Here is a 26,954-nt window from a genome sequence, read left to right as displayed (position 1 = left end):
TCGTACGTCAGTAGTGACCGACGAATTGGGATCCCAAATAAAGCGCCACAGTTATGGACCCTTTCCAGCGCCCAGCGCAAGCTCTAGCCACCCGGTGCACCAGTGGGGTGGAGAAGGGGGCGAGCTTACACCGAGAGAGTCTACTGCTGTTCCGACAATACTAAACTAAACACTAAACTAGACAACACTGGGGAAGCGAACCCATAGAGGACCCTGCGGAGGCCACTACCTACCATGCAGGGGAGGAATTTACGTGGAGAATACACATATATACTGGCCGTGGGCAATACGCATATGGAGTCCATGGGATGACTCCACCTAAGCATAGGGGGAGACTCATCTGACAGGTGACAGCAGAGCTGGCTCTGCTAAGGGAAAGACACAAGCTCATCGTGGGAAGGTAACCGTGGACAATACACATATGGGACCACTCACGTGGAGGGGTCGCAAGATATCCCAGATAGCAAGGTGACATTGATTCAATGTTGAAATTCCATCAGAATCATAATTTTGGTTGAGATTGAAAATTCAATGCTAAATAATATTGAATCAATGTTGAAATTTCAATGCTCTTCAGTGTTGAAAAAGACAACATTGAATCAATGTTGATTTTTGGTCAGCTTCATCACTGGTGGAACTTAGACTATGTCAATCTATCTGTCCCCTCATTCAACACTTTATTCACATTAGCATTCATGCTCCTCATGACCCTTCCCTCTAGCCCCACAAAAAAAATAAAAAAATAAATAAAAAAATAAAAAAATAAATCCTGCCAACTGAAGTGTAGATAAACTCTAACCAGTTGGAAGTCAGTGAGATGAAAAAGCTGGACATTATTAATTTAATAACGTTACACTCTTTCAACTTAAACACTAAATTCACAACTACTTAAAACATCTCACCTGCACTTTAAGGATCCCGCGTCAGACGTTTTTCTGACGTCACGACGCACGAGCGTCTTAAACTTTCTGCTAGAATCGATCGATTTGAATTTGGAAATTTGTTTTACTCTATATATTAGATAATGCAGCGTTTAAATGTGTGTTTTATAGTTCATTAACGTTGTTTGTGGACATGAATCCTAACAGAATCGTAATTAATCGAATTTAAATGAATTCCTCCTTTACCATGTAGCAGCGTGAGATATTTGAAATGCTGTGGGTGGGAAGTGCGCGTGGTGCGGGAGAAAACGCCCGAGGCTGTGAGGATTCCTGCGTTATAATATTGAGTTAAGTTTTTAAATTAATATTTTTCTGTTCTATTATTTGTCTTTGACATGTTAGCTCTGATTTGATGTATATGTTTGCCCAAAATGATGATCCAAATCTGTAAGTAAAGACATTGTGAGCTAACATTACATTTGCCTAACTTAGTGTTTTGCTTCGCCCAGGGAAAATGTTAGGATTTTTTTTTAGTAGTAGTAGAAATAGTAGATTATAATAATAGTATTTGCGCAACTAATTAATTGACCTGGCAAACAACTATCAACCACTAATAATGCTGTAAAAATGTTTCTCCCCTTTGGACCTGCTTTTCAATGTTGTTTGATGACTGAGGACACTTTACAATACATGGTAAGTCATTTCTATAAAAACCGATATAGTTGTTAATAGATAATGAATTACTAATGTCCAAACCAGATGTTCATTAACTCACCTTTATGCCATCCCAAATGCATGTGACTTTTGTGTTTTGTTTTGCCTGTGTTCCCATGTGTTATTTTTTCAGAAAAAGTATACATTTGTTTATTTTGTAGTCATTCTAGCAAAAGGCGATGAAACTGGTTTGTTTTATGTGCACAACTTTAGGATAACCAGACAGATGATTGTGAGGGTGACCCTGAGCAGCTCTTCGTGGTGTTCATTATTCTGAAGGAGGGGGAGAACTTCATGAACTGCCTGCTGACATTGGCATTGTGATCGAGGGAGTTAAAGGTGGTATAGAGGATGTTTTCGTCGACTGAGTTTTTGAAATGAGCGTTTGAAATGATACACATTTTACGACTAGCTAAAACATTCTGACTATGCTCAACATACAGCGATAGTTTCCTGCTCCTGAAGCAGATTTATATACTTTCACATGGAATTTGAACACCGACTGTAATCGCAGACTGAACGCAACTGGCTCTGACTGGACGCGTTTGAGCGCGATCAGTCATAAGTATCAATTTACATTCATAATCGGCCTTACAATCGTTAAGCTGCGCACACACTTAGTGGATTCATTATGCCGGACTCACCTCATAATCTGCAGTTGTTACTCCTGTAGCCTGACAAAAACATTGCATGCGGCGCATGTAGTGTGGAAAGTTACTAGAGCGCACAGCCGCGCATCTCTCACAAGGAACGTCATGGCAGTGATTGACAAGCCAAGGGAACGTCACAATGGCAGTGATTGACAAGCCAGAGGGCCAATCGTTTACGCGATGATCGCGTAAACGATTGGCTGATGTTTTTAAGGCCCTACCTCGTGCACAGATGATGTATTTTAATAATATTCCTTTCAGTGCACCTAATAAATAGTCTTTATCACTTAGTAAACACAGTTTCAAGTAATATTGCAAAAATGTATAAAACAAAACATCCTCTTTACCACCTTTAAAGTTTTGAATCAACTCACTTCAGTCACATCAGCTTGTGCCCTGCTTCTGGGTATGATATACATCAACCTATAATGGTTTATATTAAATAGTCATAAATTTGAATTAAGCGTGTTTTAACTTCAACCTTTTTGTTTTTTTTGTTTTGTTTTTTTTTATCATATTTCAAGTTTCACTTAATTTTGTAGTACATTGTAACAGTCACATTTCCAAATATAGCCTATATGATCTACCTTCTGTCAGTCATACACTACATTGTGTAGTTCTAACTTCCTGTTTGTTTTTTTTGTTTTCTTTAGATGCCTTACAGCAAGTGAGGGCTGAAAAAAGGAGGCCTCAAAGTTTGTATTTGCTGTTTCTGCAAAACTGGCTCCATTTATGCTCCTGATCAGTTTTCGGGCATTGCTCGTGGTGGAAATCCCTGAGTTCATCAGAGTATCAATTTAATGAATAAGGACATACTTTTTGCATTAGAAGAGTAGCTTCAATCCTTAAAGCTTCAAGTCCGGAACAGTGAACTGTGGTAGTGTTTCAGTCTGTAGTACTGTGTTTCTGTCTTCACTGGTGAGTTTCCATTTGTATTTACTTACAATGTACAGATGCAGATTGCATTTATGTTGTCACAGTTTTCCAGGCTCTTTTTCCAATGACTAAAATGCATGTTTGAGCTATTTTAACTGAAAGTAACTTGCACTGACATCTTACAATTTGTCTGTGCTATTGTTTTGTCTCAAGATGAATGCCAATAATGTGTTTTTTTTTTTTTTTTTTTTTAACTACTTAATTGAACCAGAGAGGTTTGTGTTCATTGATTGTGATTGTTAATCTCAGTTTAGAAGAAAAGAGACTTAGGTTTTCCTTTTAAGTTGTTAATGTTGAAATGAATGCATGTTGTGCAGATTTAGATATGTATTTTGCACTGTTCCCTTCATATTTTTGTCAGACATTGTTACTGGATAAATTTAGATATTTTGTACCAAAGCAACTGAAAGGACATACAGTAACAGAACAGCATTAAAATGAGATCAATTTGTGAAGGATTATTTATGCTTATACATATGAAGAGACATTATTCAATATAAATGATAACATTATATTTTGTTCAATAAAAAAAAAATATTTACACTAATTTCTCTGCCGAAAAGCCAGAGTCTGCCGAAAGCCATCAATTTATGTTTTTACGTGCAATACATAATTGTCCGGACCTCGGCTGGTGAGGAGAGTTCATTTACTGGACCTCAAGCAACTTTAGTTGAAGACCCCTGCCCTACTTCATTGTACCCAAGAAGGGTGGTGGGCTACGGCCAATCCTGGATCTGCATGTCCTGAATCGGTCCCTTCACAGGCTGCCGTTCAAGATGCTTCAAGCGCATTTTCGAATGCATCCGTCTCCAGGATTGGTTTGCAGCGATCAACCTGACGGACGCATACTTTCATGTCTCGATTCTGCCTCGTCACAGACCCTTTCTACGGTTTGCGTTTGAGGGTCGGGCATATCAGTACAAAGTCCTACCCTTTGGGCTGGCCCTTTCGCCCCGTGTCTTTACAAAGGTTGCGGAGGCGGCCATTGTTCCGCTCAAGGAACAGTGCGTTCGCATCCTCAACTACCTCAACGACTGGCTTATTTTGGCCAGCTCACGAGAGCAGTTGTGTGAACACAGGGACATGGTGTTAGCTCACCTTAGCCAGTTGGGTCTTCGGGTCAACTAGGACAAGAGCAAACTTGCCCCTGGGCAGAGGATCACTTATCTCAGTATGGAACTGGACTCAGTCACCCAGACAGCGCGCCTCACCGAGGAGCGCATCCAGTCAATGTTGAACTGCCTGCGTACGTTCAAGCGCAGGACAGTGGCCCCACTGAAATTCTTTCAGAGGCTCCTGGGGCATATAGCATCCACAGCCACAGTCACGCTGCTCAGATTGCTTCATATGAGGCTGCTTCAACACTAGCTCCACAGCCGGATCCAGAGATGGGCATGGCAGCGTGGTATGTTCCATGTCCCTGTGACACGGAACTGCCATCACACTCTCACCCAGTGGTCAGACCCTTCGTTCATGCAGGCTGGAGTTCCCCTCGAACAAGTGTCCAGGCATGCTGTCGTCCACACAGATGCCTCTGCCACCAGATGGCAGGTGGGGTGCCATGTACAATGGGCATGCGGTGTCAGGTCTGTGGATGGGGCTCAACTGCATTGGCATGTCAATTGACTCGAGGTGCTAGCAGTACATCTTGCACTGAGCTGCTTCAAGGAGCTGTTGACAGACAAGTACATACTGGTCCGCTCGGACAGCACTGCGGCTGTTGCGTACATCAATCATCAGGGTGGTCTACGCTCCCGCCGCATGTCGCAACTCACCCGCCATCTCTTGCTATGGAGTCAGAAGCATCTGAGGTCGCTTTGTGCCATTCATATCCCAGGCGTGCTCAACCATGCAGCCGACAAGCTCTCATGGCAGCCTCTGCTTCCGGGCGAATGGAGACTCTATCCACAAGTGGTCCAGCTGATCTGGCAGCACTTCGGTGAGGCACAGATAGATCTGTTCGCCTCCCCGGAGACTGCCCACTACCAGTGGTTTTATTCCCTGACCAGCGGCACGCTCGGCACGGATGCCCTGGCACACAGCTGGCCCCGGGGCCTACGCAAATATGCGTTTCCCCCAGTGAGCCTTCTCGCACAGCTCCTGTGCAAAGTCAGGGAGGACGAGGAGCAGGTCTTGCTAGTGGCTCCGTATTGGCCCACTCGGACCTGGTTTTAGCAGGTTTTAGCAGACTAAATTTGCCTCGCCCTTCCTCTATACCCTCTTGGGATCTCTCCCTGGTACTTACATCTCTCCGGGGGTCATCCCTTCGAGCCTTTGCAATCAGCTGAGTTAAAAGTACTGTGCCTTAAGACTGTCCTCCTGGTTGCATTGGCCTCGGTGAAGAGGGTATGGGACCTGCATGCATTTTCGGTCAACGAATCGTGCCTGGAATTCGGGCCCAGTGACTGTCACGTTATCCTGAGACCCCAGCCTGGATATGTGCCCAAGGTTCCTACCAATCCCTTCAGAGATCAGGTAGTGAACCTGCAAGCGCTGCTTGGCGAACCCTGTCAAGTTCCTCCACCGCCCCTTTCGGCTCAGACATTGCGGAGTGTCTGATTCCAGGCCAAACGTCCGTCACCGACGTTGATGTTTGGCTGGGTGCCATCCCAGATAGCAGACCAACCTTGAATCAACGTTGAATCAATGTTAATGCATTAACCAAATTAACGTTGAATCAACGTTGAATCAATGCTGATCAACGTTGAATTTTAAGTTGATTTTTCATCAGGTTTGCACCCTGAAATAATGTTATTTCAATGATGAAAAATAGATCAACATGGTTGTAAAATCAATGTTTTTTTCAACCTTAATTAAATCACCTATTTAACATTTAATTAACGTGGAAATTATGCTTTATGCCTTGCTTTATGTACAGCAAGATTCTAATTTCAATCAGAGACATGTAAGGGCAGCAGTTAATATGGTTTTAACTAACAATTCTGTCCCGATGCATGGTTTCTGTCCCGATGCATGGCTGCCTGCTGAACAGTCCCTTCAGACGATAAGGAACTGACTGCTTCTCTAGGTGTTCCTTATAGACTTCCGTGTCACACCAGTTATGACTTCATAGGCTGTCGCCAAACAATAGGATTGGCGTTATTTGATAATTGTTTCAGAACACCGGTTCACGAGGATGCATTCCCCAAAGCGTGTCAAACGCAGTGTCTCGTTCCCTGTTCTCAGGGAACCATGGTTACATACGTAACCTGAGATGGTTTTTTTTTAGTCGATGATGGGTGGGAAAAGGTAGAATGAAAGAAGTCTTAATGCAACAATTACAACAAAGAATTGGGAGTTTACACAACAGCATCGGACACAGTTGTGAACTTTTGCAGTGTGTTTCTATATTTGCAGGTGTTGTGAACTTTGCAGCGCGTTTCTGTATTTGCATGTCTTGTGAACTTTGCAGCACATTTCTGCATTTGCATGTGTTGTGAGCTTTTGCAGCGCATGTGCTGTCAAACTGATGTAGAAGTTTTTTGTTATTTGCTGGTGTTTTTTCTGTTTGCATGTGTTTTATTAATTTGCAGTGCGTTGAGCTTGTGCATGGTTTGAATTAAAGGAAAGTGTTTTGGAACAATGTTCAAAAGAGTTGGGAGTATTGTTGTTGAGGAAGAGGGGATCAGCAGGACATTTTTTTTTTTTAAACGTCTGTGGGCTTGAAATAAAGAAATGGACTGGTTAAGTTTAGGGGCGAGAGCCATGAGGGAACGACGTGTTGCACCCGTCTCGTATCTCTCACGGAGGAGCTCCGGAAGCATAAAAGGAGGTGTCATGACAGTGAAGGATGAGAGAGGACCAGGCCTAGACTTTATGTTATGTTTTATTATGTTTGTGTGGCTGGCAGTCGGCCGTGAGGGACTGCTGGCATTATACTTTCGTTTTATTGTTTGTTTATTTCATAATTATATTAAAGTTGTGTTTAATGTTTGCAGGTTCCCGCCTCCTTCTTCCCGTATCAACTAACCTCCTTACTACATCAGAATTTGGGTGATTGATTTTTAAATTCTGCTATACGTCCTGCTTTATTTATAAACTAATCACTTGAGGATGACCAGGGGCCGGTTGCATATACCACTTAGACTAGTCTTAAAAAGTTAAGACACTAATATTTTTCATGAAGAGTGGTCCTAATTTTTAAAAGTCTGTTATATAAAAAGGTAGATTGGTGTAATTTGAATTAGAAAAATAACATTGATTACCCCTTGGTTAACTGCAAGTTGGTCAAACTAGTTCTTAAGACAAAGTCTTAATATAGTGACTAAGTTTATGCAAATCTTTAAGAAGGTTAGCATTTAAAGAAAAAAGAAAAAAGAAAAAAAAAAAGAAAAATCTGCAATGAGTATAAGGGACAAAGGGTTAGTTGAAAGAAAGGTAAAGCTAGAAATAATTTTGTGCTTTAGAGATTATTACCAGTCTCTTTATAAACCAGATTCTGAATGTTTGGATACAAGTAAAATTAAAAATGATTTGAATTCCTTGAATTTTCAGAAGTCAACAAAATAAAGGGTTGACCTCTCCAATAACAGAAGAAGAGATTTTAAGAGTTATTAAAAAAGTAAAGCAGAAAGATGTCCAGGGAGTGATGGATTTACAAATGAATTTTATAAGAAATTCAATAAACTGCTGTCCCCAATATGTGAGGTTTTTAATTGGATTTTAGAACAGGATGAGTGGCCACAAATATGGGCTGTGTCCGAAATCGCCCCATTCACTATTCCCTATTAGTTCACTAATATAGTCACTTGAAGAAGTGAATGAAAACGAGTGAGTGAATTCGGACACTCAGTGCACCAGGAGGGCTGGCTGTTTAACCCTCAGGGGTCTAAGGCTGATTTGGGGCCTGGAGAAGTTTTGACATGCCCTGACATTTGTGCTTTTTTCAGTTGTTCATAAACATATTAATGGAAAAAGTGTCATTACACTGTATTCAGCACAAACTAGGCTACAATAATATGTAAGGAACATGTATGTACATGTTTGTATTTTTGAAGGAATAACGTTTATGCGTGGTTATTGAAAAAACAAAAAACTTAAGTCACTGAAATAAAGCCAAAAAATATATATTAAATCTGTGTTCACAAGACTTCTGGGTATTGGAGGTTGTAGACTAGAGATTTTGCTTCAAAATTATTTCCTACTCCTTCATATAAAACAATAGAGAGATTTAAATTTTCTAAAACATCTTTGGTCAAGAAACACAGTATGCGTGGAGGCGTGAATAATCATGAATAATGGATGATTCTCACCTGAGAAGACAAAAGAATCAGATAAAGAGCTCTAATGACCTGCATAAATAATGAGCTCTTTCAGTCAGGTAAGCTGTGAAAAAACCCTGTTGATCATGTCTCAGCTCATCATAATGTAAATCAAACATACAGAAAAAACAGCAATACTGTGAAATATTATTACAATTTAAAATAATGGTTTTCTATTATTAAAATATAATGCATTTCTATGATACAAAGTGTCTGAACAGTTGTTACCTCTATGGCATTTCATATAGGCTTTTAGCTTAAAAGCATGCACATTTGGAGAAATATTGATGGATTCTCATGTTTATGTCAATTTTCTATTATAGATATACACCATCTATAATAACATCTATTATAGATATACAGAGGAGTAATATTTATTCAATATTTATTGTTATCATTATGAATGCTGGATACTGTGTTTACAATTCATACTTGCAGCCGGAGGGCGCTCTGTGCACTTTTAGTCCACAAATGCCAATGCTAAAGAAGAATAGGCAATCCAGGAAATAAATGAACTAACAGAGGCCAGAGATCGCTAACTATGGCTATTCAAAACACTTTTCAAGACAATAAATACACGATTGAGACGATGTATGCATGTATTGACTGAATTTGCGTCTGAATAGCACTCGCTCCGTGGGCGTGGCCGCATTAGTGGATAATGAGCTGAATCACGGACTTCTGACATGGCTCTCTTTTCATACAGATTACATAAACACAGAATGTTTTCTTTAGACATATGTGTCATTTTTTTGTCATTAGTATTCATAAGTTACAGTTCATTTTCTGAGAACTATCAGATTGGAGTTCGTCCAGAGGGAGACGAGAGATCACGCATCATGTTAGTTTTCTTTATTTTACAAAAAGCACAACATTTTGTTTTTACTCTGAGTGTACACAAATAAAAGAAGATATTCCACAGATTAAAATGGTGTATAGCTCTTAATTGTATGTGCAACATTGACGGAGTATTTTGAGTCTCTTTCACACTAGTTAGAAAAAAAACGCGGTGATTTAGGGAGTTAATAATCATTTAAAAATTTGCAAACTAGCAGCTCCTAGTAATGAAAAAAATTATCTTGAGCTCTGTCATGAAAACGTCTCGGATATGTATATAACCTTAGTTCCCTGAATAGGGAATGAGACGCTGCGTTGCCGCTATGGGAACGCCTCTGCGTGATGTCGTCGTGAAGCAAGTATGCAATCTGTCCAATCAGGAGACGGTACTAGGAGATACTAGGAGATGGCTAGTCAACGCAGCGTCTCGTTCCCTATTCAGGGAACTAAGGTTATATACATAACCGAGACGTTCCCTTTCAAGAGAACTCGCGCTGCGTTGCCGCTATGGGAATGAGAATACCAACTTCCCCATATGAGCAAGTGACCGTACGTGTGTAGCCGAGGCACACACATTACAGAAGCACCTGCGCCCCTGGAGTGGAGCTGAGGTCTAGTTCATAGAACCTCATGAACGTATGTGGCAATGACCAGCCTGCTGCATCACAGATGTCAGAAAGGGAAACCACAGAAATAAATGCCTTAGAGGCAGCCATACTTCTTGTAGGGTGAGCCTTTACAGCCAAAGGTGAAGGCTGTCCAACCGACTCATAAGCAAGTGAGATAGCCTCGACCACCCACTTGCTCATTCTCTGCTTAGATGCCGGGAGCCCTTTCCTCGGTGCTCCGAAACACACAAAAAGTTTATCAGATTTCCTCCACAGGGCAGCTCTGTGGACATACGCATCTAGTGCCCTCACTGGGCACAGCAGATTTAATTTTTCCTGGTCCGGTGACTGAAAGGGAGGCGGACATAGAGCTTGCAGCACAATAGGTCTCACAGGATTAATGACAACCTTAGGGATATACCGTAACCTGGGATGTAAAAACGCCTTAATATTACCAGGCTCAAATTCCAGGCATGAAGGAGAGACCGACAGGGCTTGAATATCTACAATTCTCTTGAGAGATGAAAGAGTTAAAAGAAACACTGTCTTCAGTGTTAGAAACTTTTCGGCGACCTCTTCGATGGGTTCGAAGGGTGCCATAGACAGGCCCTGTAATACAATGGCCAAATCCCAAGCCGGTACTCTCGTACGTGCTGCAGGTCTGAGCCTTAAAGTGCCACGAAGGAAACGTACTACGTGTGGGTGTCTCCCCAGAGATACTCCACTGAAAGGAGCGTGGTAAGCAGCTAAGGCCGCCACATACACCTTTAGTGTGGAGGGGGATAACCCTGAAGAAAACCTTTCTTGCAGGAAGTCCAGTACTGCGCTGACCGGGCAGTTAACTGGGTCCCACTGGTGATCTTCACACCATGAAGTGAATAATCTCCACTTCAGTGCATATAGTTTCCTCGTGGAGGGAGCTCTGGACTGGAGTATGGTCTCAACAACCTCAGTTGAGAGACCTGAATCTATGAGCTGTGCCCCCTCAGGGGCCACGCCCACAGCATCCATGACTCCGGGCGGGGGTGCAATATCAGACCGCCCGCTTGAGAGAGAAGGTCCCTCCTGATCGGAATCTCCATTGGAGACCCGTCGAGAAGTGACATCCAGGTCCGAGAACCACACTCGGGCCGGCCAGAACGGGGCTATCAACAACAAACAAGCCCCTTCTCTGCGCACTCCAGAACTCCCGGGAGCAGAACAATCGGGGGAAATGCATACAGCGGTAGCCTCGGCCACGGCTGTACCATAGCATCCAGCCCAAGAGGTGCTGGGTTTGACATCGAGAACCACAGTGGACAGTGAGTCGTCTCTCGAGACGCAAACAGATCCACTTGGGCTTTGCCGTAGTTCTCCCATAAGAGCTTCACCACCTCGGGGTGAAGTCTCCATTCCCCGGGCCTCGGCCCCTGCCTCGACAGGATGTCTGCTCCCACATTCAGGTACACCGGGATGTAAACTGCTCTGAGGGATAGCAGTTTCCCTTGGGACCACAAGAGAATTTGATTCACAAACTTGTAAAGTGGGCGTGATTTCAAACCCCCTTGATGATTTAAATACGAAATCACTGTTGTGTTGTCTGACCTGACTAACACATGTTGATTTCTGAGGTCTGGGAGGAAGTATTTCAATGCTAGAAATACCGCCATCAACTCCAGGCGATTTACGTGCCACGAAAGATGATGGTCCTGCCACAGCCCCTGAGCCAAGCGACCACTCATGATCGCCCCCCAGCCAGTGAGGGACGCATCCGTCGTCAGGGTGACCCGACGAATGATGGCGCCCAACACAGGTCCCTGGGACAGAAACCAAGGTTTCTTCCATATGTCTAGAGCACGTAAGCATCGCCGCGTGACTCTGATCATACAAAATGAGTTCCCCCCTCTGTGAGAACCCCTTGATTTTGAGCCACCACTCTAATGGTCTCATGTTCAGCAGGCCGAATGGAATCACATTAGATGCTGCTGCCATGAGACCCAGCACTTTCTGAAACTGTTTTACAGTGAGTGACTGGCCTAGCTTTATGTGTGAGACAGTTGATAGGATTGATGTTATGCGAACCGGAGATAGACGGGCCCGCATAATCACCGAATCCCATACCATGCCCAGATAAGTGGTTCTCTGAGCTGGAGAAAGCACACTTTTCTTCGCGTTTAGTCTCAGCCCCAACCTTCTCATGTGAGTGAGAACAACATCTCGATGTTGAACCGCCATCTGCTCTGATTGAGCCAAAATCAACCAATCATCGATGTAGTTGAGAATGCGGATGCCCTGCATACGCAAGGGTGCCAGAGCCGCATCTATACATTTTGTGAAGGTTCGAGGTGACAACGCTAGGCCGAAGGGGAAGAACCTTGTATTGGTAAGCTTTGCCCCCGAAAGCAAACCTTAGGAACTTCCTGTGTTGCGGGAGGATTGATACATGAAAGTATGCGTCCTTTAGATCTATTGTGACAAACCAGTACTCGGACCTGATTTGTGACATGATGCGATTCACTGTCAGCATTTTGAACTTGAGTTTTGCCACTGCTTTGTTCAACTGACATAGATCTAAAATTGGACGCAATCCCCCGTCTTTCTTTGGCACAATGAAATAGCGGCTGTAAAATCCTGACTCCCTGCTGGGAGGAGGAACCCTTTCTATAGCCTCCTTTCGCAAGAGAGTCTCTACTTCTTGTGCCAGTACCAGATCCTGCTCTGAATCCACCACTGTGGGTAGAACCCCATTGAACTGAGGCGGGTGTGTGCGAAACTGAATCGCATACCCCTTTTCTATCGTGTGCAGGACCCACCGAGATACTTTTGACAGATTTTTCCACTCTGACAAAAAATCTACTAAGGGTACAGGTCTCTCGAGACTGGCCTCTGGTAAAATATGAGCAGCCAGTGCAGTGCCCTGAAGCGGTACCCTGGCAGGGAACAACTGAACTGACTGCAGAGGAAGCGCGCCACCCTCAGGTGACACGCGAGGAACTACTGCGCCCCGGTGTGATAGCGGGGTTAGCAGAGTGCCTCCCTGAGGGCACTGAAGACTCACGGGCACCGATGGAAGAGGTGAACGCCGTTTGTCTCCAGAGGGGACCACCCTCAGGATCCTGACTCTCCTGGCGTCAGGACTTTTTCACCGAAGCCTTCTTAGCAGCAATGACAGCCCTCAGATCTGTCTTGCCTCTAGCGGACTTCGGCTGAGAGTGTTGCTCCGCCTCCCAACTCCTCGGAGGGGGAGCACGGGTAGCAACGCTCTGCTTCTGGTGTTGCCTGTGTTTCTGTTGCGAGGAGCTTGTACTCGGCTTCAGCTGCCCCGCTCGGCAGCCGAAGGAACTTGGGAATGGCGAGGAAGAAACTGCTGCATAGCAGCAGCCTGCTTCCTCGCCTCCTGAAACCTCTCAGTGACAGTGTTAACAGCATCACCGAAAAGGCCAGAAGGATTCAGTGGGGCATCCAACAGGAAGGACTTATCTTTGTCCTTAATGTCGGACAGATTTAGCCAGAGATGATGCTCCGTGGCCACTAGGGCTGCCATAGACTGGCCGATGGATTTGGCCGTCTCCTCAGTTGCCCGGAGAGCTAAATCTGCCGACTGCCGGAGCTCGTGGATGAACTCCGCCCCCACCTCATCACTGTTACCCAAGTCTCTCAGCAGGTCTGCTTGATACACTTGGAGAATAGCCATTGTATGCAAGCATGCCACAGCTTGACCTGCTGCCGAGTACGCTAATGCTGAGGTAGTTTTCAGCGGTTTAGTGGGCAACGTCGGGGCTTTTAGGGACGATGCCGCTTGAGGAGAGAGATGGCTCGCAAGCATCTCTTCAGCTCTTGGCATCGCCCCATACCCGTGCTTCTTCATCCCCAGAACATTGCTGTATGTAGATGTTTGGGGTGTGAAGACACGGGAAGATACTGGTCTTTTCCATGATCTCGACACCTCAGTGTGGAGATCAGGAAAGAATGGTAGTGCCCGACATGGAGGTTGAGCAGCTCTTGACGGTAGAAACCGTTCGTCGAGTTTACTGCTGCTTTTGCTTCTCGACTGGCCACTCGATATTCAGCTTGGCGACAGCACGAGTAAGCACCTCCATAAGCTCCTCACTTGCGGGAGAGGGAAGTGGCGAGTCTTCGGTCTCTCCCGTTGCTACACTAACAACATCTAATTCCTCAGAACTAGACGCCATTAATGTAACAGTGTCAACCGGAGCGGAAGAAACCGCAACGCGTGCTTCCTGCCTCCGAATTGACACACTGGATGCAGCAGGTGAAGGCAGAGATAAGGCTGGGCCCGTCTCTAACCCCGCTGCTACATCCATCTGCGAGCCCCAGGACATGAGACGCCGCCCTGCCTCTCAGCAGAAGCGGGGCCCGAGCCCTGAGGCGCGCGAACCGAGCCAGACTCCTCGAAGACGGCCCGGCGGGAGCGCAGCGTCCGCATAGGAAACTGCTCGCAGTGCTTACAAGCAGCTCCCTCGAGAGCTGCCTGAGCATGCTGACCTCCCAAACAAACAACACAAAGGTTGTGTGAATCCCCAGCCGTGATAAAACGCGGACAAGGGTGAACACACTTCCTAAATTGCTGCTGTTCGCTCTCCATGATATCAGTTTGATATATATAGACAGACAACAATAAATAAGACAGACAAGATCACACATAGCGTTCGCTGAAGACACAGAAGCTGAATGTGAGTGCGTTTGGGACGGCTTTATGGTTCCTGGTCGGTGACGTCACCCACCTATGACGTACCGTCTCCTGATTGGACAGATTGCATACGTGCTTCACGACGACATCACGCAGAGGCGTTCCCATAGCAGCAACGCAGCGCGAGTTCCCTTGAAAGGGAACTAGTCATTTGTAGTGGTGTACGAAACCATATTGAATGTTGTGAGTGCTCATTCAATCCCACAATGCACCGCAGTAACGAGTGTACAACCGGTGCACGCTCAACGGCTGGAGAATACCCACAATGCGCCGTGGTTTCACACCGCACGAGTCAGCAGAGCGTAAGCAGCGCATATTTTTTTTCGACGCCCATGTTAACAGATGAGTCCATTCACACCACACCCAGAGCCTGCGCAGCAGCGCGTTGCAGGAGTCGTTTCGGCACTAGGTCTATTTTTGCTGCACAGCTTAATTAAAGTGAAAGTACACCTTTGATGGACAAAATAAATATGATTTGACACAAAAAGTGCTCAAAATGCATAGAATAAGCATATCTACTGTGTTTTACAAGAATTGGTGATGTCAGGAAAGAAAATTAATATTAAAAAATATAGAAGATTTACTCATTTAAACTTGTTTTTAATTATAAATTTTGGGTTAAAGTATGGTGTATTATAAAAAAGTAAACTAGCCAGAAAATATGATATTTAAACATTATTGTTATTACACAGACAGCTGTATAGCATACCCAAATCAATCCTGAATTTGCTGGCTTTTTTCGCTAAGTTTGCTGTCTTTATGTGCATGCGGCAGATGATGTAAACACAAAGATTTACCTCATTCGTGTGCAGCAATGGATACCACAAGGCTTTTATTTATTTATTTATTTTTTACATTTATATGTGAGTGTTGTAGGCTACACATCCCCATGTTAACAAACTTTCAAGACTAGCCTACTATATTCATTGTTCTCTGAAATCTTCTTCATTTTGTGTTTCTCTCACTTATACTATAATTCTAAGAACAATAGATATAATTTCATGAAAGCACGACATAGTGAAGCAGTAACTCTTGTAATTGCTAATATTAATTTGCGGGAAATACTCGTGCAGGTGCGTTACATAAAGCAATCACGTTAAATCCATGAAATCTTTATATCCATTGCATTACATATTTTCGGAATGATTTGCTCTCCATCATCGTTCTTCAAGAAAGGATGCAATCTGAGCATCGTTTATAATGTAAAACTCTATACGTACATATAGGTACCAGATAGGCTATCTCTATATCTCTCAAATGTTCTCTCAAACTAATGAGCACGTGTCCAAAGTATAATTTTTCAAAATAGTGCAGAAGTTTTAGTTATATCCAAGCAGTGCTGTCAGAGTTGTGTATCCTCCTGGAATTGTCATTGTAGTAAATCTCAGGAACAAAACTTTTAGCCAATGCCACGACGATCCAACAACGTGTGTTCCGCATGCGAGCACATGTACACAGACTGACATCTGTCTCGAGTATGCAGCAAACCATATATTTTATAAAATAATCCAGAAAAAAAGGCACGAATACGGCTGAGATGCCAAATTCGGTGGCTGAAATTAGCTGCTGAGGTAACATGACGGCTCACAGACAGCAGCGCCAATCCACCTGTCACTCAAGTGACCACGCCCTTAATTATGCAGAACTTTAAGGCTTAATATAATTTAAACGGATGAGTTATAAAAAAATTCACCCCCCTCAGAGTTGTCATGAAGGGCAAAATTAGCAGTATAGACCAAAACACAATTTGAACCAGAGTGTAAACATGTTTTTTTCTGCTGTAAACTTGGCTGTTTTAACATTATGGCCAATGAGATTCTGCTCCCTTCTGCAGCCTGTCCCTAGCGTCCAGTCAATGAATCGCAGTTTAAGTTACTTCCGTATTGGCTTCACGAGAAACTGGGGGAGGTTGCCGCTTGTCCAATACTCAAGAACGCAAGAACAGAGGACGCATGAAAGTACCCGGATGTGTTCTTGATATCAAGGGCCCTGTCCCAAATGGCACACTCCGGACTTGTGGACTTCCTCAGAGTCAACACTTTGGTGACGTCATGTAGTGCAGACCTATAGGGCCCTTGGCGCGAGTCCACGAGGGCGCATTGAGAGGTATGTTTGGGACAGACTCGATTGTCACGCCGGAAATAACGGTCTGGTTGTTTTTTTAACAGGAGCTGCAGGTTCTGGGAATATGCTGCCTATTGTTTTTGTTGTATATCACAAATATCTTATACAAATATTATAATATTTAGCATCGAGAACAGGTTTCTTTTCTTGTGCAAAATATTATCTCCATGTCAACTATACAGCCTGCTTTTGCTTATGCCACTTGGGCATTAGACAATATATACATGCTTATTTAAATAATGTATACAGTTGTAATAATACATAATGTTCCATTTGAACTAAGATTACAATTTTAACACATAATAAACATGTGCGTGAGTTTCAGATGAATTTACAGGTTTAAATATAAATACTAAGTTTACATATGACTCAGTAAAGCCCTGACACTCGGTTCTATTTTTTTAATGAATCATAATGCGATCATTATTCAACGCGCTATTATTATGTTTGAGATATCAACCACTGGTCGATGACCATAATGTTTGTATAAACTGTAGGTAACAACTGGTAAAATGTACACCTAGGTCATAAAAACCGTAATGATACCTACACTTAAATATTTTCTTCTCAGTCATGTCATCAATTGCTCTTGAGCAAATTTCTCCTCCCATCCATTGTCTGATTGGCATTTCGCAAGGATTCCTGGGTAGTTAAAGTGTGCGGAGCCTGCATCTATGTGGGCTTCGCGGAAGACCGCTTCAAGGGTACAAAGGGGGCGCTGCTGAGCACACTTCAGAGCATTAAAATGCTGAATGGGACGGCCTACGGACTCGTAGACTCGGCGAGCACGAGCAATTCAAGTCCACGAGACCGAAAGTCCACATGAAGTGCGCCATTTGGGACAGGGCCAAGGATGCATCGAATGCAAACTTGAGGGAATCGAACCGTTAAAAATCCCAGAAGACGCTGCGGCGGTCGACGTACAGAAGCCTGTAAGCTTTAAAGTTCTCGTGAGATTCCAGCTACAAGCTTGCAAATATGCGACGGCTCGTGAAAGTAAACCGTTTGTTTTGCTTAATTTTAATAAAGTGATAAACTGAAGAAAGCCTGCAGTATTTTTATTGGCATATAAAAAAATAATCTTAACATTGATAAAGCATAGGTAACACAAATGGTACTCATTTTCATAAATACACGCGGTGAAATAAAAAGATATAAAATTATATGAAAACAATGTCTATAATAATAGGAAAGAAATCTTTTAAAGGTGCCCTAGATTCAAAAATTGAATTTACCTCGGCATAGTTAAATAACAAGAGTTCAGTACATGGAAAAGAGATACAGTGAGTCTCAAACTCCATTGTTTCCTCCTTCTTATATAAATCTCATTTGTTTAAACGACCTCCGAAGAACAGGCGAATCTCAACATAACACCGACTGTTACTGTGTACGCCCCCAATATTTGCATAATGCCAGCCCATGTTCAAGGGATTACACAAGCCAGTATTAACGTCTGGAGCTGCACACAGCTGAATCATCAGACTAGGTAAGCAAGAACAACAGCGAAAATTGGCAGATGGAGCAATAATAACTGACATAATCCATGATAGCATGATATTTTTACTGATATTTGTAAATTGTCTTTCTAAATGTTTCGTTAGCATGTTGCTAATGTACTGTTAAATGAGGTTAAAGTTACCATCATTTCTTACTGTATTCACGGAGACAAGAGCCGTCGCTATTTTCATTTTTTAAACACTTGCAGTCTGTATAATGCATAAACACAACTTCATTCTTTATAAAACTCTCCAACAGTGTAGCATTAGCCATTAGCCACAGAGCCTCAAATTCACTCAGAATAAAACGTTAACATCCAAATAAATACTTTACTCACATAATTCGAAGCATGCATACAGCATGCGTGACGAACATCTTGTAAAGATCCATTTGAGGGTTATATTAGCTGTGTGAACTTTGTAAATGCGCTGTAATATAGTCGACTGCTCGCGTGGCAGGGAGCACGCGATTTAAGGGGGCGGCGCCGAGTGTAAATCAGTGCATTGTTAATGATGCCCCAAAATAGGCAGTTAAAAAAATTTATTTAAAAAAATCTATGGGGTATTTTGAGCTGAAACTTCACAGACACATTCAGGAGACACCTTAGACTTATATTTCATCTTGTGAAAAAGCATTCTTGGGCACCTTTAATAGGTCATGACATTTGTTTGTGATGTTATGTTGTATTTATTGTGCATTAGCCACTTATAATATGCTGTGACGGTCAGTTGAGCAATAAGATCGCAGATCGCTCAATTCTCAAATGATGCGTTCTGTGTCCTCGCGTCCTTCCGAGATCGTTCTTTCAAGGTCGCCTGGCAAGACCGGACTCCACGAGAACAAAAGTCCGTTCTCTGCGTTCTTGGAATTGAGAAACAGCCTATAAGTGGACTAATGTAGAGAATAGTGAATGAGTTATGGGGGCTTGTTCGAGAAGCATCAGCGCTGTGCACACTAATTAGCATATGACATCAAAGTACCGCAAGAGCGATTGGAGAGCATACAACTCCTTATGCTTTTGAATCGCTTTTGCGGTAAGCTACTTAGATGCCTTACCCTGATCAGTCTGCGCAGCGCTGATGCATCTTGAACAAGCCTATTCTCTAGCCATTGAATGTACATCGGTTGTACACTCTTTATTGCGATGCATTGTGGGATTGAATGAGTGCACTCAGTAACATCCACTATGGTTTCGGACACCACTAAAAATGGCTGTTCCCTCACATAGTGCCCTATTTAAGGGTATAGGGGGTGATTTCTGACACAGAGATGGAACTCATCTATTATAACTGTAATATTAAAGGAAGGGAAAGACCCAACACAATGTTCATCTTACAGACCTATATCTTTGTTAAATGTAGATCAAAAGTTATTTACATCAATAATTGCCACTAGACTTGCTGATATAATACCAGCAATAATCAACTCAGATCAAACGGGTTTTGTGAAAAATCGCCTAGGCTATTATTTGATAATGTACAAAGAACATTAAATCTTATTGATCACTCAACTAAAACTAAGAAACACATGTTAATGATGATATTAGATGCTGAAAAAGCCTTTGATGGGGTTTTATGGCACTTTATCTTTGAAGCTTGTGAAGTATATGGTTTTAATCAGAGGTTTATTAAATTAGTTAAAAAATATACAATCAACTGAATGCAAGAGTCAGAGCCAATGGAGTTCTCTCAGAGAATTTTACATTAATGAGGGGGGACAAGACAAGGTGATCCTTTTTGCTTTATGTATAGAGCCTTTAGCAGAGAGTATATGATTGAATTCTTTAATAAAAGGTCTTAAAATTGAAGATGAGGAACATAAATTTGCATTGTATGCAGATGATGTGATTTTGTTTTAAACAGACATAGAAACATCACTACCCTCAGTGTCAAAAGAGATAGAGTTAAATGGAAATATGTCAGGATATAAATTGAACTTTAATAAGACAGAAGGTATGGAAATAGGTGGTAAACTACAAGAAGGTTTTAAAGAGAAGTATGATATTAAATGGAACCAAACACAGAAAGACATATAAGAAAACCTATATGTGCAACTATGATACTTTAGAAACTATAAGAAACAATATTAAAAGATGGAAAATATTATCATTATCTTTGTTTGAAAAAAATAAGTACTATTAAAACTATTTCTATTCCTGTTTCAAAATCTCCCTGTCTTTATACATCTTAGTTGTTTTTGATGAGGGGAAACCAAGAGTAAAACTTAAGGTGTTACAAAATAGTAAAGAAATGGGGGTGGGGGGTATCATTGCCAAATTTGGAGTATTATTATTACGCAGCCCAGATTAAAGGGATAGTTCACCCAAAAATGAAAATTTGATGTTTATCTGCTTACCCCCAGGGCATCCAAGATGTAGGTGACTTTGTTTCTTCAGTAGAACACAAATGATGATTTTTAACTCAAACCGTTGCAGTCTGTCAGTCATATAATGCATTGAAACGGTAAATTATTAACAAATGTAAATTATTACAAATTATCACCTTCTAAGTGCTTCCGCCAAAACTGCATTTCCGTATTCTCCAAAAAGTTTACGCTTTATGTCCTATGCCTTCCCTGTTCTACTTACGAAACGAACGCAGCGCCAGTTAAATTTTTTTCTGTAAGTAGAATAGGGAAGATCATTCTGTATGATTTATAAGCTTGTTTCCCTATGAGGACCAATAAAATGTCCCCACAAGGTCAGAATTTACTAGTATTATTATACATTTGGTATATATGTAGGGAATACCATAATGTAGGGAATACCATGACCACACACACACACACACACACACACACTTTGAACATAGTGGTTATAATCTAAGATAAATCACTTATAATGTAAAATAAAAATTAATTACACTGAATTATCCATATCAGAAATTGCAAACAAAGTAGAAACTATATCTATACAATCTGTATAGAAATCTATAAAATCTATAAAAAAGTGCACTTTTGATGATCTGTTGTGAAATTAGTACTAAGAGTTTTGAAAATGTACCAATTGCTTGTGAAAATTTCACTAAAGCAATTCAAAAAACTGTAATAAAAAAAAATTGCATATGTAATGGTAATGTAACAGCTGAGATATCAGGTAATGATGATACGGGCTTTAAGTATTTAAGTTTAAGAATATTTCTTATACGCTTTAAGTATATTTCTTCAAAGCATTAGATGTTGTACTGCTACTAACGTTATATGACGTTACTATTTTCTGCAGAGCTGAATACCATGGGGAATAACATGACCACACACACACACACACTTTGAATGTAGTGGTTATAATCTAAGATAAATCACTTATAATGTAAAATAAAAATTCATTACATTGGATTAGCCATATCAGAAATTGCAAACAAAGTAGAAACTATATCTATACAATCTGTATCTGTAGAGATGTACCAAATGATTAAATGATTAACCATGAAGATCATGTGGATTAAATAACAGACAAATGTATTAAACTGAACGGAAAGAGATGCAAATCAAAAGTTTGATAATATGAAAGGCAGTTACTGTTAATGAAACATTTATATAGACAAAACACTTATTTTGTGTAGTGAAAAGGATACTTTGTGATTTTGTGTATTGTACTAACACAATTAAAAAATATGCTGAAATTTTTGAAAAAAAGTGCTCTTTTGATGATCTGTTGTGATATAAGAGTTTTGAAAATTTACCAACTGCAAATTTCACTAATAAACTGTAATCAAAAAGTTGCATATGTAATAGTAATGTAACAGGTGAAATATCAGGTAATGATGATACAGGCCGCTTTAAGTATATTTCTTCATAGCATTAGATGTTGTACTGCTACTAACGTTATATGACATTACTATTTTCTGCAGAACTGATTTATAGCTGAATTGAACTCATTGAACATCAAACAACACTGAAATGACTGTGGGCCACATCTGGGTCAGAGAAAATTGCTTTGTCGGGTTTTCAGAGTTTGGGCTGCCCAGAATTGAAGCAAAGATGTGGACCAGAAGTGGGCCAGACAAATTTTGCTATCTGTGTGTCACTCGGTTACATATATAATATACTTATTCTTAAGCCACACAGCCTGTCATCAGCTAGAAAGGGATACTACTACTTCTACTACTACTATAATAATAATAATAATAATAAACAAAGAATTGTATACTGTAATACTTACCTTTTATTGTTATGTCCCACAACAGCACAACTCATGCACAAAAGCAGATAGAGCAGAGGTCGCATGTACACCTCCATGGTGAGTGTGAGGATACCAAGCAGATTTTGGTCTATCAGCTCTACTATGCAAATGTCTTACAAGAGCAACTGAGTGAATGTTATTATGGGGATTAACAGGGGTTATCCGTTTCTGTGATTGCACAACCAGGTTCTGTGCTGTCAGTGGATAAACACACCCTCCTCTTATGTGCAAATTTCAGCAATGTTGTTTAATTTGCGGGGACAAATTGACCCCAAATGTTTTAATATATGATAAATTACTCAAATTGAAAATATTTGTAATAATTGTATGATTTGTTTTTATTTACATACACCTTATACCCAATATTTTAAATAAAACATTAGGACAAAACAAAACATTTTTTTTAAATGTTATTTGTACATTTAATTGCTTAATTTACTTAGAAAAATCATATATTACACTTACAAACTGCTGGATATTTACAACATTTTATTTAATGCTCTCAGGAGACACTCTAATCAAAGAATGATCCTTCATTGTCAGGATCATTGAAAACATTATCCTCAGTTTCTGAGATTTGTAATCACATCATCCAAACACTATCCTAACACCTTACTCACAATGTACCTTGTGGTTTTTCTTTAGACAGAGAATGACAGTCAAATGTCCACACAAGGGGGGAAAAAATCAGATTTTACTATCCACTGGGGGACATTTACTGACATTCTTTGCATATAGAAATGTATGTGGTCCTCATTAGGGAAATCATACCAAATTATGTTTTTTTGAAAATGTAAAAATGCAGAAAGTTCTTTGTGAGGGCTGTGTTTAGGGGTAGGGTTTGGGTTAGGGGATAGAATATACAATTTGTACAGTAAAAAAAAAATCACTATATCTATGGAAATTCCCAATAAAAGACTTGGTTGTAAAAGTTATACAATTATGTGTCCTGTGTTTGTAAACACATTATTATATGAAATAGTAGATAAATTAAGCTATATGAAACTTGGCCTTCATAATAGTAAAATCAAGAAAGGCTCAATTTGGCCAATAATGAAGGCCTTTTTACTTAAATTGGCAATATCGTGAGAGAGATTCATCAGGAAATGTAAAATGGAACAGAAAAAAAATATTCTGCATATAAAGTTTTATCTTTTTCCACAAAAAAAAAAAAAAAAAAAAAAAAAAAAAAGGTTGGTGTCAAAATGACCTCAGATATCATTGATTGTGGGGTATTTTTCAGAGATAACATATTTGCTTTGGGGTCAATTTGACACCAAACATTATAGAAAGGTTAATGTTCCTTGTCCAAAGTCATGTGGTTTGAAAAACAATCAATGATTTTATGTGCTTTGGCTCAATTTTATTTGGATTAGTGGTAATTTTGAAAATGTAGTACAAAGTCCATATTATCTATGGTATTTCATTGGATTTTGTCATTCTATGAAAATTGTGATTTCAAAGAAATTCATTCCAGTTTATTTCCAGAGAATGGGTTAGGATTTGATTAATTAAAAAAAAAATACAAATGTCATAAAATGATGATTTATTATTATTATTATTATTATTATTATAAAAATGGACTGAGCATAACATTACATCTGCAACTAATTTGAACAAAAGGTCAAATGTTCTAGTTTTCTTTGAAGCACAAGTTGCTCTTTGGATTAAATTTAGCTGGAAAACATGATCATCATTCTTGCACAAAAGTTTGAAAAACAATCATGTTGATTAAATGGCTATTAATACAGTCATTGCTAATTCATACAGCAGCGTACAAAAAAAATTGCTTGTTCATATTACATTTTTTCTTATATCATCTAACATTTTTCAATATTATTACAGAGGACATGATATAGAAGAGAGTGCCTTTCCTTAATTTCCTCAACAACTGTCCAAAAGTTTGGGGTTGGTAATATTAATATAAAATTTTTAATAAATTGATATTTTTACTCTGCAAAGATGCATTAAATGGATCAAAAGTTAAAGTAAAGATTTCTGATGATTCAAATCAATGCTGTTCTTTTGAACTTTTTTAATTCATCAAATATATTTTAAATTGTAATAATGTTTCACAATATTAGTTTTTACTGTATTTTGATCTTATAAATACAGTGGTGAGCATGAAACAAAACATAAAAAAGATAAAACAAAAAAATCTTGAAAAAAACTCACACTTATCCTCTCTCTCTCTCTTTCTCTCTTTCTCTCTCTCTCTCTGTGCTTATTTTTCCATCCCGGTGGGGACTTCAACCTGAATACACACAGACTCATGGGGACTCGTGTCACCGTGAACCTAAATTGAGGTCCCAATGAGAAAACAAGCTTAAAAATCATTCAGAATCATTCAGAATTTATTTTATTTTATTTTTATTTTTTTTTTATGTAAAAATGCAGAAATTTTTCTGTAATGCTTAGGGGTAGGGTTATTGTAAGATGATAGAATATACAGCTTGTAAAGTATAAAAACCATAGAGAGTCCCCACAAAGATATAAACCAGTGGGCCTGTTGTGCTTAGACTGGGTCTTTTACATTTTTAAATAATACTTTCCTCTTTTAATACTTCTTCACAAACTGTCCTTATCCCTTTCTAGAGAAGATCACCCCAAAATAATTAACTTCACTGTTTCTCACTGTTAACAGATCTTTCATACACTTTCTATTTTTAGTTATAAATAAATAAAAATAAAATGTGTCTAAATCTAAAATAGGGATTTGAGTTTTTCCAGAAGGATCTTATTTAATCCCATATGGATCTTTTAGGATTTGCTCTTTCACACATAGGATGTTACAGTGATACCATTCCTTCAACTTGTCTTTTTTTTCCCCCTCTTAGGACATGTATCCCAGATTGATGAGGGCAGCTAGCCAGAGGCATGATGTCCATTCACAACTCCTGCACAATGATCAGGAAGATGCAAGAATTGCGTTTGGACAATCAGTCTCTGACTGCCAGGTTGTAAAGTACAGGAGACACTGGAGAAGGGCCACATAAATCCAACTCAATCCAGCTGATACACAGACAACAGGATGACACCAAATGTCTTCTGAAATAGAGTAAATCATATATATAAATCATGAACTTATATATATATAAAAACAAAACAAAAACAAAAACAAAACAAAAAAAAACACTACAGCTGCATAGATTTCGGAGATCTTCAGAAGCTTCACTTATATTACCAGAGAAGCTTTATATTATATTATATTATATTATATTATATTATATTATATTATATTATATTATATTATATTATATTATATTAAAAACTATATGATCTCTAAAAATTGTAAAAAAAAAATAAAAAAATTAAAAAAATAATCTCTCCATCAAATTGTAATCCTGATTCTGACACTTTTTCTTCTCAGTGATGCCAAACCAATCAAAAAAAAAAAAAAAAAAAAAAAATACATCCAGTTAAATGACTATAATGTTTAATTTACTGAAAATCCCATGGCACTGCGATTATTTTCCAACTTACCTTTAGTTCTCCAGTTTTGTCACTCATGAACTTCAAATATTGTTGATAAATCCATACAGGAGTTTTGTGATCAGTGACTGTCTTGGTCAGCGTCCTGTTCTGTCTCTGTCGGTATCTGTGTGTGTCCACATCTTTCTCTCACTTTGCTTCTATCCATCTCATTACATGCAGCAATGAGGTTGCCTAAGAAACCAGGCCTGAAAAGAGAACATCTCTTGTACTACAATACATGGAGAAAGTGACATAGGATTGGGGGGTTGAAGGGTTTAGAGAGAGGGAGAAGTATTGATGACAGGTGGATGGATGCAAGAATAACTATGTTGGCTTGTGTGACTATGTTGCAGATAGTCAATCTGATGGAGAGAGTGTCTCAAGCCCTTGAGTCTGATAAAATATGGATTTACAATATGCTGAGCAAACTGGACTTTTTCTAAGACTTTATCTTAAAGTTGTCATTTCACTGTCATTTAATTACAATTTGTTTTAAAGTTGGCCTTTGGCATATTACAGATTAACAAAGAGAACACCTCTGGTTTCAAGAATCAAACATGAAAATCAGAAATTAAAAAAAAAGAAGCACTGCTGTTTAGAACAAACAAGCAAAAAAAAAAAAAAAAAAAGAGTAGAGAAATATGCTTCTTATATATTCAATTAATGGTGATGCTAGTACTTTGTACTACATATTAATTATTCAGAAATACATTAAAATGTACTTTACTAATTGATTTAAATATTAGAAAAAATGCATGCTATATTTAATATACAAACCCGATTCCAAAAAGTTGGGACACTGTACAAATTGTGAATAAAAACAGAATGCAATGATGTGGAAGTTTCAAATTTCAATATTTTATTCATAATACAACATAGATGACATATCAAATGTTTAAACTGAGAAAATGTATAATTTTAAGGGAAAAATAAGTTGATTTTAAATTTCATGGCATCAACACATCTCAAAAAAGTTGGGACAAGGCCATGTTTACTGTGTGGCATCCCCTCTTTTTATAACAGTCTGCAGTCTCTTTATAAATGTCTGGGGACTGAGGAGACAAGTTGCTCAAGTTTAGGAACAGGAATGTTGTACCATTCT

General features: G+C 39.9%; 1 protein-coding gene and 1 long non-coding RNA gene across 33 annotated transcripts in view; one reads left to right on the top strand and one right to left on the bottom strand.

Annotated features, from left to right (window-relative positions):
* The window catches only part of LOC125243333 (complement C4-B-like), a 154,752-nt gene extending 132,230 nt beyond the window's left edge, over nucleotides 1–22,522 (bottom strand). For 18 of the 32 annotated variants that reach the window (XM_048152906.1, XM_048152885.1, XM_048152895.1 and 15 more), the window contains exon 1: nucleotides 22,358–22,519. In XM_048152906.1, coding sequence (XP_048008863.1) covers nucleotides 22,358–22,434 — 77 coding nt within the window. In that variant the 5' untranslated portion in view covers nucleotides 22,435–22,519. Of the gene's footprint in view, nucleotides 1–22,357 lie in introns of all 32 variants that reach the window. The other 14 variants (XM_048152890.1, XM_048152889.1, XM_048152916.1 and 11 more) reach the window with 4 other exon arrangements.
* Nucleotides 1,106–3,722, top strand: LOC125243339. Its single transcript, XR_007179022.1, has 3 exons — nucleotides 1,106–1,934; nucleotides 2,604–2,651; nucleotides 2,899–3,722. It is a non-coding gene; the product is annotated as an uncharacterized LOC125243339 (long non-coding RNA).
* Nucleotides 22,523–26,954: the final 4,432 nt, after the last annotated feature.

Source organism: Megalobrama amblycephala, linkage group LG13 (genome assembly GCF_018812025.1).
Source record: "Megalobrama amblycephala isolate DHTTF-2021 linkage group LG13, ASM1881202v1, whole genome shotgun sequence".
Taxonomy (NCBI): domain Eukaryota; kingdom Metazoa; phylum Chordata; class Actinopteri; order Cypriniformes; family Xenocyprididae; genus Megalobrama; species Megalobrama amblycephala.
The sequence above is the reverse complement of the archived record's forward strand: the minus strand, read 5'-3'. Positions and strand labels throughout refer to the sequence as shown.